The sequence below is a fragment of the Carcharhinus amblyrhynchos genome, chromosome 22 (genome assembly GCF_965287045.1).
Source record: "Carcharhinus amblyrhynchos chromosome 22, sCarAmb.v2.hapA, whole genome shotgun sequence".
NCBI lineage: Eukaryota > Metazoa > Chordata > Chondrichthyes > Carcharhiniformes > Carcharhinidae > Carcharhinus > Carcharhinus amblyrhynchos.
In genome coordinates this window covers 17279744-17291125 of record NC_137345.1, presented here as the reverse complement: position 1 = coordinate 17291125, position 11382 = coordinate 17279744, and the positions used below count along the sequence as shown (strand labels likewise).

At 39.8% G+C, this 11382-nt stretch overlaps 1 protein-coding gene across 1 annotated transcript; it reads left to right on the top strand.

Moving 5' to 3' along the window:
* Positions 1-24: 24 nt before the first annotated feature.
* Positions 25-7689, top strand: atp5pb (ATP synthase peripheral stalk-membrane subunit b). Its single transcript, XM_080209986.1, has 7 exons — positions 25-206; positions 2790-2826; positions 3195-3340; positions 4273-4436; positions 4974-5099; positions 6531-6710; positions 7471-7689. Exons 1-7 carry the CDS (start codon positions 179-181, stop codon positions 7540-7542), a joined length of 753 nt encoding a protein of 250 aa, XP_080066112.1. The 5' UTR covers positions 25-178; the 3' UTR covers positions 7543-7689.
* The last annotated feature ends 3693 nt before the right edge of the window (positions 7690-11382 follow it).

Below are 11382 nucleotides of genomic sequence, written 5' to 3'. Positions count from 1 at the left end.
CGCTGATTTTCACCCCCCCCCCCCCCCCCCCCCGCGGCTGCCATCTTGGGGAGAGGTTACCGGCAGTAGAGGAGGGAGACGGAGCTGGGAGTCTCTGTTTCCTTTCGAACCGCTTCACAGGAGTGGGGGTAATCGTTCACGGAAGAGGGGGCGTCGCAGGATCCGAGGACCCGTAATCATGTTGTCCCGCGTCGTCCTGGCTTCGGGTAAGGGAGAAAGTGCATCGGAGGTGCCGGTTTCGGTCAGGCAAGGACACGGAGAGGGTGCTCCCGGGGCTTTGAGATACCCGGTGGCAGGCCCCTTGGTGCTCCTTCCGGAACGGCATCGCGGGGGGTAATGCTGCCCCTTCAACAAAGCTGGTGTCGAGTCCATATTGCTGGGCCCTGTATGTCCGTGTCCTCTAGGCAAAGTCAGACACCGTGGTCAAGACAACAGCCAGCTTAAAGGTCACAAGGCGACCGGCCGCCTTCTGCACCCCAACAAAACCTATCCCCACCAGCTAGATGAATATTGCTGTCCCAAGTACATATCAGGTTGACCCATTTGAAACACCCTTATACAATACAACCACAATAGAGGAGATTCCCCGCCCCCTCGGCCCATACTGGCTAATTTATTTTTCCCTTAACTCTTTTTCAACCCCCTTTTAATGTTATTGTGCATTATAATTAATCCCATTGTTTTCTGGCCAGACAGTCTCTGCTCGAGTAAGAAGTTTCACAGCACCAGGTTAGAGGAACAAGTGGAGCGTGCTACATAAATCAAACTGGAGTTTAAAAGCAGGAACTGGGGCAGTGGTAAATGCAGCACAGACATCAACACCAGAAGAAGAGAGCCAGTTTACTTTTCAGATTGTACTCTGGATACTGTACAGCATTGTATCAAAACAAAACCTTGAATTCTAGAGGAGAAAGTTGGATCAAGATTATAATATGAAAATAATAGTTCAAGAACACCCGATCTCAAGCAGAGGTACCTAGATTTAAGATCCCAGAATTAAAATAGGAATCCAGAAGCAAATCCAGTATCAGATTTGGATGTGTTTTATATTAAATTCCAGTTTGCTAAAACAAATAGTAGTCAAAAGTAAAAGTTTAATTGTTTTACTATATTTAGCTATGCTATTCCATAAATGGCAGCAAGAGCACATTAGAGGCTAGGAATCCTGTGCCAAGTAAGTTTAAGTTTTGAACTTAAAACTTGAACTTACTTGGCTCAGGATTCCTCGCCCCAAGTAACTCATCTTCCCAATCTGAGGTCTGTTTGCCATTTGCAAGGCACAAGTTAGATGTGTGATGGAATGCTGTCCATTTGCCTCGATGAGTGCAGCTCTAAAAACTCGCAAGAAGCAAAGGCAAAGCAGTCCACTTGAGGGGCAGCCCTTATATAAACATTCACTCCACCACCAATTCAAAGTTCCAGATGTGTGTACCATCTACAAGACACACCAAGGCTCCTTAGGTAGCACCTTCCAAATCCATGGCCACTACCATCTGGGAGGACATTGTCAGCAGACACATGGGAACTCCACCACCTGAAAGTTCCCCTCCAAGTCGCTCACTGTCCTGACTTAGAAGTACATCACTGTTCCTTCACTGTTGCTGGAACAAAATCCTGGAACTGTGTAACATTGGTTTAGGAAGGCAGCCCACCACCGTCTTCCTGAGGGCAATAGGGAAGAGCAATAATTGCTGGCCTAGCCAGCGGCACCCACATCCCATAAATGAAAAACGACATCATGGTATTTTTTCAGGAAAAACATTGGGGCATTCTGTTCCAGAAACAAGCAGGATGACCAAGTATCTTATGTGGTCCAGAGTTATTTGTGTTTTCATTGCTAAGTGTCTTGTATTCTTCATAACTGCCTTGAATATAGCAGAATATTTGTTCGTTTTATGTCTTTGCACTCGCTTTTTTTCCTTTTTGCGGAATAGTGGGAGGTATTGGATGCATGCACAACCTGTTGCATCATATCAAATATGTTTCTTCCATGGCAAATGAGTTCTGAAGTAGGTATTGAACTTCTGGCTCAGAGGTGCTTTGGATGATAGTTTCAATAGTTTTTGCTTCTGAATGCTGAACTTGTCTTTAATCTATTCAGTAGTGAATGAATTTTGATTTTGTTATATCATTTTATGGTTAAAAAAATGTAGAACGCACGTGCCAAATAAAATGTGGTAGCATTTTGGCATTTTTTGCTAGAGTTAAATGGGAGACTATGTTTTGGAAAGTTCCCCTCTTTGTATGAAAACCCAAGTCAAAATTAGCTGCTTAGACTCCATTTAAAAAGAGGGGTCAAATTAGAATCCATTTAAAATGAAGGGTCAAATAGACCTACTCTTCTTGTGCAATACATTTCACCAACAACATACAGAAATATTAAAGAACAGTTTATCATTTAAAAAAAACTTTCATGAGCATTCTCTCTCCATCTCTAGCACATGATATTTAATGCAGTATTGAGGTTAGCATCTGTTGACTCTCAGGATCCCATTTGAAATGTGATGGGTTGGTACTGATTACAGCGAGTGAAAGATTACCAAAAAAATTATCATTACTTGAATTTTAATTGGCAGTCTTTCACACTCTACAAGGATGGTTGATGTGGAAGATAGAAATGGCAGACTGAATCTGTTCTGACAGTAGGTAGTAGTTGCATTTTTTTGTGCTGAAGTCTATCACATTGAACCATAATAAATGTTACTTTTTAAAAAGCACGTTTCATTTACTAAGGCATTTACTGACTGATTTGCTCTAGTCTTAAGAATTTATGTATAATTATTTTTCAGCTTCTACTCTGAAGACATCAGCACCCATAAGCGCCAGGTTAGTAACAGGAGTTTCTTATATTGATTGAGTTTATCAATATGGACACACAAGTTAAGACACAATTTGACATAACCAAAACATAGTAAATTATTGAATTTCTTTCTTTAGTGCTGCAATTTTCACCCATCTTAATTAAATATGAAAATCCATATTCCATTATCTTGATCTGGAAAAAAAGTGAAATATTGAGGTTTTTTTGTGAAGGTGGAAAGTTTATCAAAATTGGAATAATGGTGTGTCATTGAATCTAGGGAATATACTCAAGAAATGGAACAGTATGAAGATGTTCTTTGCTGTGATAATTTGATAATATCTGTCTGAAATCTGCAAACTGTGCAATGTTGTTGATTGGTTCTATTTTGCAGTTTATTACCAGTATCCAGGACTTTTCATACAAGCCATCAGTCTCGGAGACCAGTGCCACCTCTTCCTGAGGAAGGAGGCAAAGTACGCCATGGCCTGATTCCAGAAGAATTTTTCCAGTTCTTGTATCCCAAAACTGGAGTCACTGGTCAGTACATAATTTGTTTACAAATTCAGTGAATTGTGTATTAAGTTCCTTGACTGGCTGGGCCAAATAGCCTGTCTTGTCTGCTGCGCATCCTGTATAATCCTCTGTTTTCAAAATTGCTTTATTTATCCTTTGTATATCGAATTAAGAGACTCTTACACATTTGTAAGAACTCTATTGTGAATATTTTATTCTTGGATCTGAACTATAAAGTTAACAGTCCAACTTTGTTTGGAAAAAGTTTTAGCACATTGGCACAGTGGTTAGCACCACTGCCTCACAGCACCAAAGACTTGGATTCGATTTCCAGCTTGGGTCAATGTCTGTGCGGATTCTGCATGTTCTCTCCATGTCTGTGTGGGTTTCCTCTTGGTGCTCCTGTTTTCCCCCCCTCAATCTGAAAGAAGTGCTGGTTAGGTGGATTGTCCATGATAAATTCTCCCTCAGTGTGCCTGAACAGGCGCTGGAGTGTGGCTACAAGGGTATTTTCACAGTAACTTTATTGCAGTGTTAATATAAGTGTACTTATGACATTAATAAATAAAATTTAACTTTAATGTAAATAGACAGTGGAGGTCCCCTTTCAAATTCAGTAGTCACCTGCACGTTGACAGAACTTTATTCAAAGTGTAATTAATGCTAAAGCCTGATCTGTGAAATTCATATTTAATGCTGTGGAGTTGAAGGTGTTTAGCTATTACTGTAGGCTAACATTGGATTGTATTTTCTGCTTTATGTTCACTGTGCAACTTTATATAGAAACAGAAATTTGCGTTCTTTTTGAACTTTAAATCTATGCTCCCCTGTACAAATCAATTATATTCAATTTATTTTAAAATTTTAATGACCAAGGAAAGGTTCTAACTTTGGTCGTAAGACTATTGTTAAAAGTGACCAATCTTTGTATCCATTTATTTGTTTTTCCTCTTTAGGCCCTTATATGTTCGGCACTGGGCTGGTGACTTACCTTCTATCAAAAGAAATATATGTCATTAACCATGAAACATTTTCAGCAATATCAATTGGCATTGTTATCCTCTATGGTATTAAAAAGTTTGGCAAGGATGTTGCAAAATTTGCTGACAAATTGAATGAGGTAAGTGTATTGAGAATTGGCGGCTAGGCTTGATACACAGCTGGATGTCAATGTCAGAAATCGAAGCAGGAGTAAACTATTTGGCCCATAGAACCTGTTCTGCAGTTCGATACAATGATGACTGATCATCTATCTTAACTCGATTTCTTTGCCCCCGCACCACCACCACCACACCGCACCACCCCCCCCCCGCCCCATTTCCCTCAGTTCCTTGATTCCCTGAAAGTTAAAAATTGATCTTGCCAAGGTTGAATTCTGTTCAGTTACGATGCTTTAATCTAGCAAAGCCCTTGAAACACATTGTGTGTCGTGTAAAAATGAGATTTTTTTGTTTTTTACAATTATATAAACGCATTTAGGCAAATTGTTAAAGGAAAGCTGGTGACCTTGCTAGTTGTTGGTTTAAATGGTGCTTTTAAAACATTTTTTTAACATATCCCTTTTCTAAACTTCTCTAAGAAATAATCTTTGAATTCTCATTAATTGTTTCACAAAATACTATGCATTAATATAATCTATTTTGTTTGACATTAACAGACCAAAGTTGAAAAAGCACAAGAAGTGAAAGACACAGCCATAAACAGCTTGAAGGAAGCTATCGAACAGGAAAAGAAAGAACAGTGGAGAATAGAAGGACGCCATCACCTTTTTGATGCAAAGCGGGTATGATGGCATTCTATTTCATTGGTTAATTTGGTCCAATTTTAATTTTTGATATTAATTGCCTTAATAGTTTAGGCACTTGCAACAACGTTGAAGTTGTTAATGAATGATGTCCTATTCAACTGTGATGCAGCCAATATTTAGCTTATTTCCAACATTGAAAACACACTTTCTGATAATTTTTGTCAGATCTCAGTTTGTGTATGTTATAACTGTGGCTATACTTATAAAATGATGTATGTATATGCAAGTTCTTGCTTTAAAATGAACAGCACAACCTAAATTAAGAGGTGGCAACAATTTTGTGTGATACTGGGTCATGCAGTTCAGATCAGTTCCAACATTGTCAGAATTCTCCATATCCTTGAACTCGAGATCCTGAGAGCAATTTGACAAACTTCCTGCTGCAAAGGAATTAAGGGTTATGGTGAACGGGCATGTAAGTGGAGCTGAGTCCATGAAAAGATCAGCCATGATCTTACTGAATGGCAGAGAAGGCTCAAGGGGCCAGATGGCCTACTCCTGCTCCTAGTTCTTATGTTCTTATTCATCTAATACAGGTTCATGCACCTCTGAAACTCACCTTTTTGTCTGATAGATGCAGAATGAACCCAGATAATTGCAACTTAAATCCCTGATACAAACCAGAGGTACAACATGAAATATGGATAGTCTATATTAATGAGTTGTTTTAATTAGATTTTGAGTTATAAGGAGATGATGATTACTGCAGCTAGCTTGTGTTATTTTACATAGACAAAATCCAAAAAAATTTTCTTGGTTCTTCAATATAAATATAGTAAATGGCTGCATGTTGTTTTGTCATAGTCTGTTGATATCAGACCTGCCAAGAATTTTACAGCAGCTCAAAGCCAGTTTCTGTAGCTGGCAGAAGTAACACAATACAAACTCTGTGGCAAATCTATTGCCATATTATGCAAATGTATTGGTAAAAGCTAAGTGGTTTCCATTTGTTTACACTGAGCATTTTAAACTGTTTGTAAAAGTAGCATATTAACAACCCTAAAATTATTCCTACATTCAAACTTGCAAATAACTTTCATTTCTTTGACTACTCACCTGATGTCTTGTACTAATTCTGCCACTCAACCATCTCAAGCAATTTACAAGTTTTTTTACCTTTTTCCTTTCTGCTCCCTTATATTTTTATTCTGTGATGTCTTCCAGTTCTGACGAAAGGGTTCACAGCCAAAATGTTCTCATCTGATCCTGTCAAACCTGCTAAGCATTCATAATCTCTTTTGTACATAATATGAACAAAATAGGTGCAGGGGCAAAGCCCAACGTGAAAAATGGAGCATTAGATATCATGGCTAAGAACTACGAATTGCTAACATTGACTATTGCATTGCAAGTATGCTCAGAAGGAGCATATCTGCAGGCATTTGAACAGTTTTTGTCTGTTTGTAGAATAACGTTGCAATGATGCTAGAAACGAACTACCGTGAACGACTGCACATGGCGTACGATGCAGTGAAGAAACGCCTGGATTACCAAGTCAGTCTCCAGCATCTAGAGCGAAGGCTTGCCCAAGAACATATGGCTAACTGGGTGGAAAAAGGTGTAATCCAGAGCATCACACCACAGCAGGTAGGTAGAGAAAAGTGATGAAAGATGCTGGCTTTCATACAGATCATCACAATAATACATGTGCAAAGACGATATTACCAATTTCGTTCTTAATGTGCGAAAGCATGCACTGATGTGCATAGCTATAGAATCTATGGAAGTTGTACGTTAGTTGCAGTGCTACTAAATCTTTGAGATGCAAGAACATATCTGATTTACATCATGTAAGTGCATAAATCTTGGTATCCAACACAACTGAAACAGGCAGCTTAATAAATGCACCTGTTGATTATCCACAAGTTAGCTAGTAGTTTCATTACAATATTTTGCTAATTTTTAATTTTATATATTTCAAAAAGAATGTACTGTTTCCATTTGTTGGATCTTCCTTCTGATTTTTCCTCTCTGGCCCAGCTCTTTTGAAGAGGGGAACCTTGTGTCAGTCTATATGTTGAAAGCATCTTTTGTACCTGCACAGTTTTTTACATGGGGAATTGAGCCATGTGCTTCAGATAAAACATGGGAGCTGTTTTTGTGTTCTTCTGGAATTAAGGTGTCCAGAATTTGTTAATGGATTAGTGGGAGCTCTGACATTTCTCATTCCTAGACCAGCATCCACCTGGCTGGGACTGGCTGACTGATTTGGGACTTTTTTAGATGACCATTGCCACATGTTTTACCGTTGCATTGTGGCTTCCTCAGTTGATGTTTTAAAAATGTTTTTTCACATAATAGCTTTAAAGAACATGATTTTGCTAATATTTTGCTTTTCTGTTTATAGGAGAAAGAGAGCATTGCCAAATGTATCTCCGACCTCAAAGTACTGGCTAAGACAGCACAAGCAAGGGCTTAATCGTGATGCAAAACTACGATTGACATAAAACCCATCTGGAGATATGTTAATGTAGATGTAACTTTGAAATGTGTAATCTAGATTCCTAATAAACAAATATTCTTGTAAACGGGAGAAAAAACATTAAATCCCGTGCTGATAAATCTACAGGTGATACTGCTCTTTCACTCACTTTTCATAGCATTTTTGAATTTATATGAAACTGTTATCTGTAAAATATAATTTTCATTTAATTTTCCTTTTTTTCATACTAAGGGCTTTTTTTTTGACTACAATGCCATTTTCAACTACCAACAGTAGTAGATTTATTTTATTCTGTCATGGGATGTGGCCATCACTGACAAGGTGAACGTTTATTCTGTAATTTCCCTCGAGAGGTTGGTACAAGAATGTATTTGGTTTACTGCACATAAGTGCATAAGTCACAGTACTCAACAAAATTGAAAGAAACATCTATTATGTGATGCTTAACAGATGAATCACTTTCATGAACTGCTGCAGTCCAGCTGGTGTGGGCACCCTGTTGTTAGGAAGAAAGTTGAAGAATTTTTATCCAAGGAGATAAGAACAATGCTACAGTTCCAGTCAGGATGGCATGCGAATTTAAGGGAATTCCTATGCACCTGGTCTTGACAAAGGAGCCTTGGGAAATTACTGCAATGCTTCTTTCATGAAGGGGTGGCATTGTGGCACAGTGGTTAGCACTGCTGCCCCATAGCGCCAGGACCTGGGTTCGATTCCTGGCTTGAGTCACTGTGCGGAGTTTGCATGTTATCCCTGTGTCATCTCTGGTTTCCTCCCACAGTCTGAAAAATGGTTAGTTGCCTTGGCGTGGTAAATTGGCCCTCAGTGTACCCGAACAGGTGCTGGAGTGTGGCGACTAGGGGATTTTCACAGTAACTCCAAAGAAGTGTTAATGCAATCTTACTTGTGACACTAATAAATGAACTTTAAAAATCTTCACTATTGTACGTCAATAGTGGAGAGAGTGGATGTTTTTGAGCTTATGTTGGAGCCATACTCATCGAGGCAAGCAGAGAGTATTCCATCACACTTCAGACTTGTGCCTTGTAGAAGATGAACAAGCTTTGGGGAGTTATGAAGTGAGTTATTCACTGCAGGATTCTTAGCCCCTGATCTGATTTTGTAGCCCCAAGTACTTGGCTGGTTCAGTTCATTTTCTGGTTAATGGTAACTGCTTAGGATGTTGATAATAAGGGATTCAACAATGCAAATTCCATTACATATCGTGGGAAGATTTTCTCCTGTTGGTGATGGTCATTACATGGCACTTGTGTGGCACAAATATTGTTTGCCACTTATCAGCCCAAACCCATACCTTGCCTAGATCTTGCTACATAATGCTACAGCCTGCTCAATATCTGAGGAGTAATACTACATAAATCCTGGTTTTTGACATCAACTGCTCTGTGATCCAAAATCATTCCACCTGTATATGCATGATTTGTTACTGAGCCCCAGCATGGCAGTAGTAGAAGTAATCAAAATGGTGGCAAGACTCAACTGACAGGAGACATTGGGGAAAAAAGATCAAAGCCTGTGGTTAGCTGAAATTCCATAGCAGGTGATTCAATTTAGCTGAAATTCTTTGCAAAAGAAGTTTCTATTGAGCCAGCGAGCCAGCCTTTTCTGCTGGCAGCAAGTAACCACACCAATCTGAGCAGGTGCAAAGCTCTGGACAAGCTGCCATTTTAGTGATTTCTCTGAAGCAGCATATGTGTGTGGTGAAACCTGTGAGAAAGTTAAGTGCCAATCACAGAGAAGGTAAACTTGATGGTGCAAGTGGAAAATGATAGCAAAAAGCAAAAATGTCGTGAAAGATTTTGCCTTCAAGTTTGCCAACCGTTCTGAAAACCAAGGCAAACATCTTCGAACAATTCAACAAACAGGCATTCTTTCCAGCAAGGGAAAAGGTAGGAACCTTTAGTCCAAATTGCAGGATGGTTCCCATGGGATTTCACTGTTTGAGATTTTACTGTGCTTACAATATTGTGCTGTGGTATTATTGGAGATACTGCTTGCTTACAGCTGAGCCCTGTATGTCAGCTCCAAATGGTCATGAAGAATAGATCCAAGACTTTGGTTAACATTTATCTTTCAACCAACACCCAGACAAGTTAACTAATGTTTTATCACATTACCCAGTGTCAGGGAGACGGACATCTGCTCAAGACTGGACAGGAATTTGGTGTTGAAGAGGGGAGGATGCAGTTGTAATGGTACTTGTAGGTATGAATGACAGGAGTAGGAAAAAAAGTTCTGCTTAAAACAATATGAGGAGCAAGACACCCAACTGGACAACAGAACCTCAAGGGTAATCTGGCTGATTATCTGAGTGAATTGGCAGAGGATAAGATTAGTGGAATGAATAGGTGGCACAACGTGGTTTCAGTTCATGGGGCATTGGTATCAGTGCTGGGGAAAGTGGGGACTGTACCGTTGAAGCAGCCTGCGATTGAAGCATGCTGGAACTAGAAAACCATATAACCAGGGACAAAGGTGGCCTTAAAATAAACCAGCTGGCTGAGGGATCCAGCTTGGTTAGATGTAGCAAATTGAAGGGTAAAGTCAAAACCAGAGAAAACAAAATGCAGGAAATGAAAGAGAGTGGCAGGAAGGGACAGAGAAAAAAAACCCTGAGAACGCACCAACCATCAAAGTTAGATGTTACCAAAGCACATTGATACAGTGGTTAGCACTGTTGTCTCACAGCGCCAGGGATCCAGGTTCAATTCCTGGCTTGGGTCACTGTCTGTGCAGAGTCTGCACATTCTCCTATGTCAGTGTGGGTTTCCTACAGGTGCTCCAGTTTCCACCCATGCTCCAAGAGATATGCTGGTTAGGTGCTAAATTCTCCCTCGGTGTACCTGAACGGACACCAGAATGTGGTGACTACTAGATTTTCACAGCAACTTCATTGCAGTGTTAATGTAAGTCTATCTGTGACAATAAATAAACTTTAAGAGGCGCAACTAAAGATACGATAACTGAATTTTCCTGTCCTGCCTGCCATGGGAATCGTAGCAGATGGGGCATGGACAAAGATCCATTGACTTCAGGTGAGATTTTCCAGTCTTGGGGCAAGTGCAGACTCAGTGTCTGAAACCATGCAGGATTCATGACAAAGTAAACAAATGTTGAGGTAGATAGATACGTCTCAGGCAAGGGAATCAAAGGTTACTGGTGGTAAATGGGAGAAATGCAGAATTTGAAACACAAGGGGATCAGCCATGATCTTATTAAATGGCAGCGCAGACTGGAGGGGCTGAATGGCTTACTTCTGCTCATTCATGCATTTGAATGTAAGGTGGACTCACTATCATCTTAAAGGCAATTAGCGATGGGCAATAAAAATACTGGCTTAGCCAATGATGCCCACATCCTGTGAAAGAGTTTAAAAAGTAATTTGCATTCTTACTAATTTAAGCAAGTATTGTGATTTATACCAGTTCTCTACTGAAGTTACAAATCCATGCTCCAAACTATTTGCCCCAATCTACATCACAACCAAATTTCAAAGGGATGAACAAGTTACACTGCATGAAGAAAAGATGTTACTTGGTTCAGGTGTCGCCATAGAGAACACCCAAGGGAATAGTTATCTCCCAAGCTTTTGTTTAAATTAAGAAGAGGCAAGGCACGTTAACTCTGATCGAGGAATTAACATGAATTTCAGTGCTGGTGAGATGCTAAATATATAAGCGGTACATCTAAATGACTGTTGGTCATATCAAAAAGCACGTTCCTTTGGATGTTTGCAACAGGCAGGGTACTGATCGTATTCAGCCAGCCTTTGATTGCAAAACCCAGAACTTACTG

Excerpts from the sequence above, each read along its gene's own strand:
- atp5pb (XM_080209986.1), top strand. The coding sequence starts at position 179 with ATGTTGTCCCGCGTCGTCCTGGCTTCGG. Across the intron at positions 207-2,789 it reads CCGCGTCGTCCTGGCTTCGG|CTTCTACTCTGAAGACATCA; the intron begins GTAAGGGAGAAA and ends ATTATTTTTCAG. Across the intron at positions 6,711-7,470 it reads AGAGCATCACACCACAGCAG|GAGAAAGAGAGCATTGCCAA; the intron begins GTAGGTAGAGAA and ends TTCTGTTTATAG.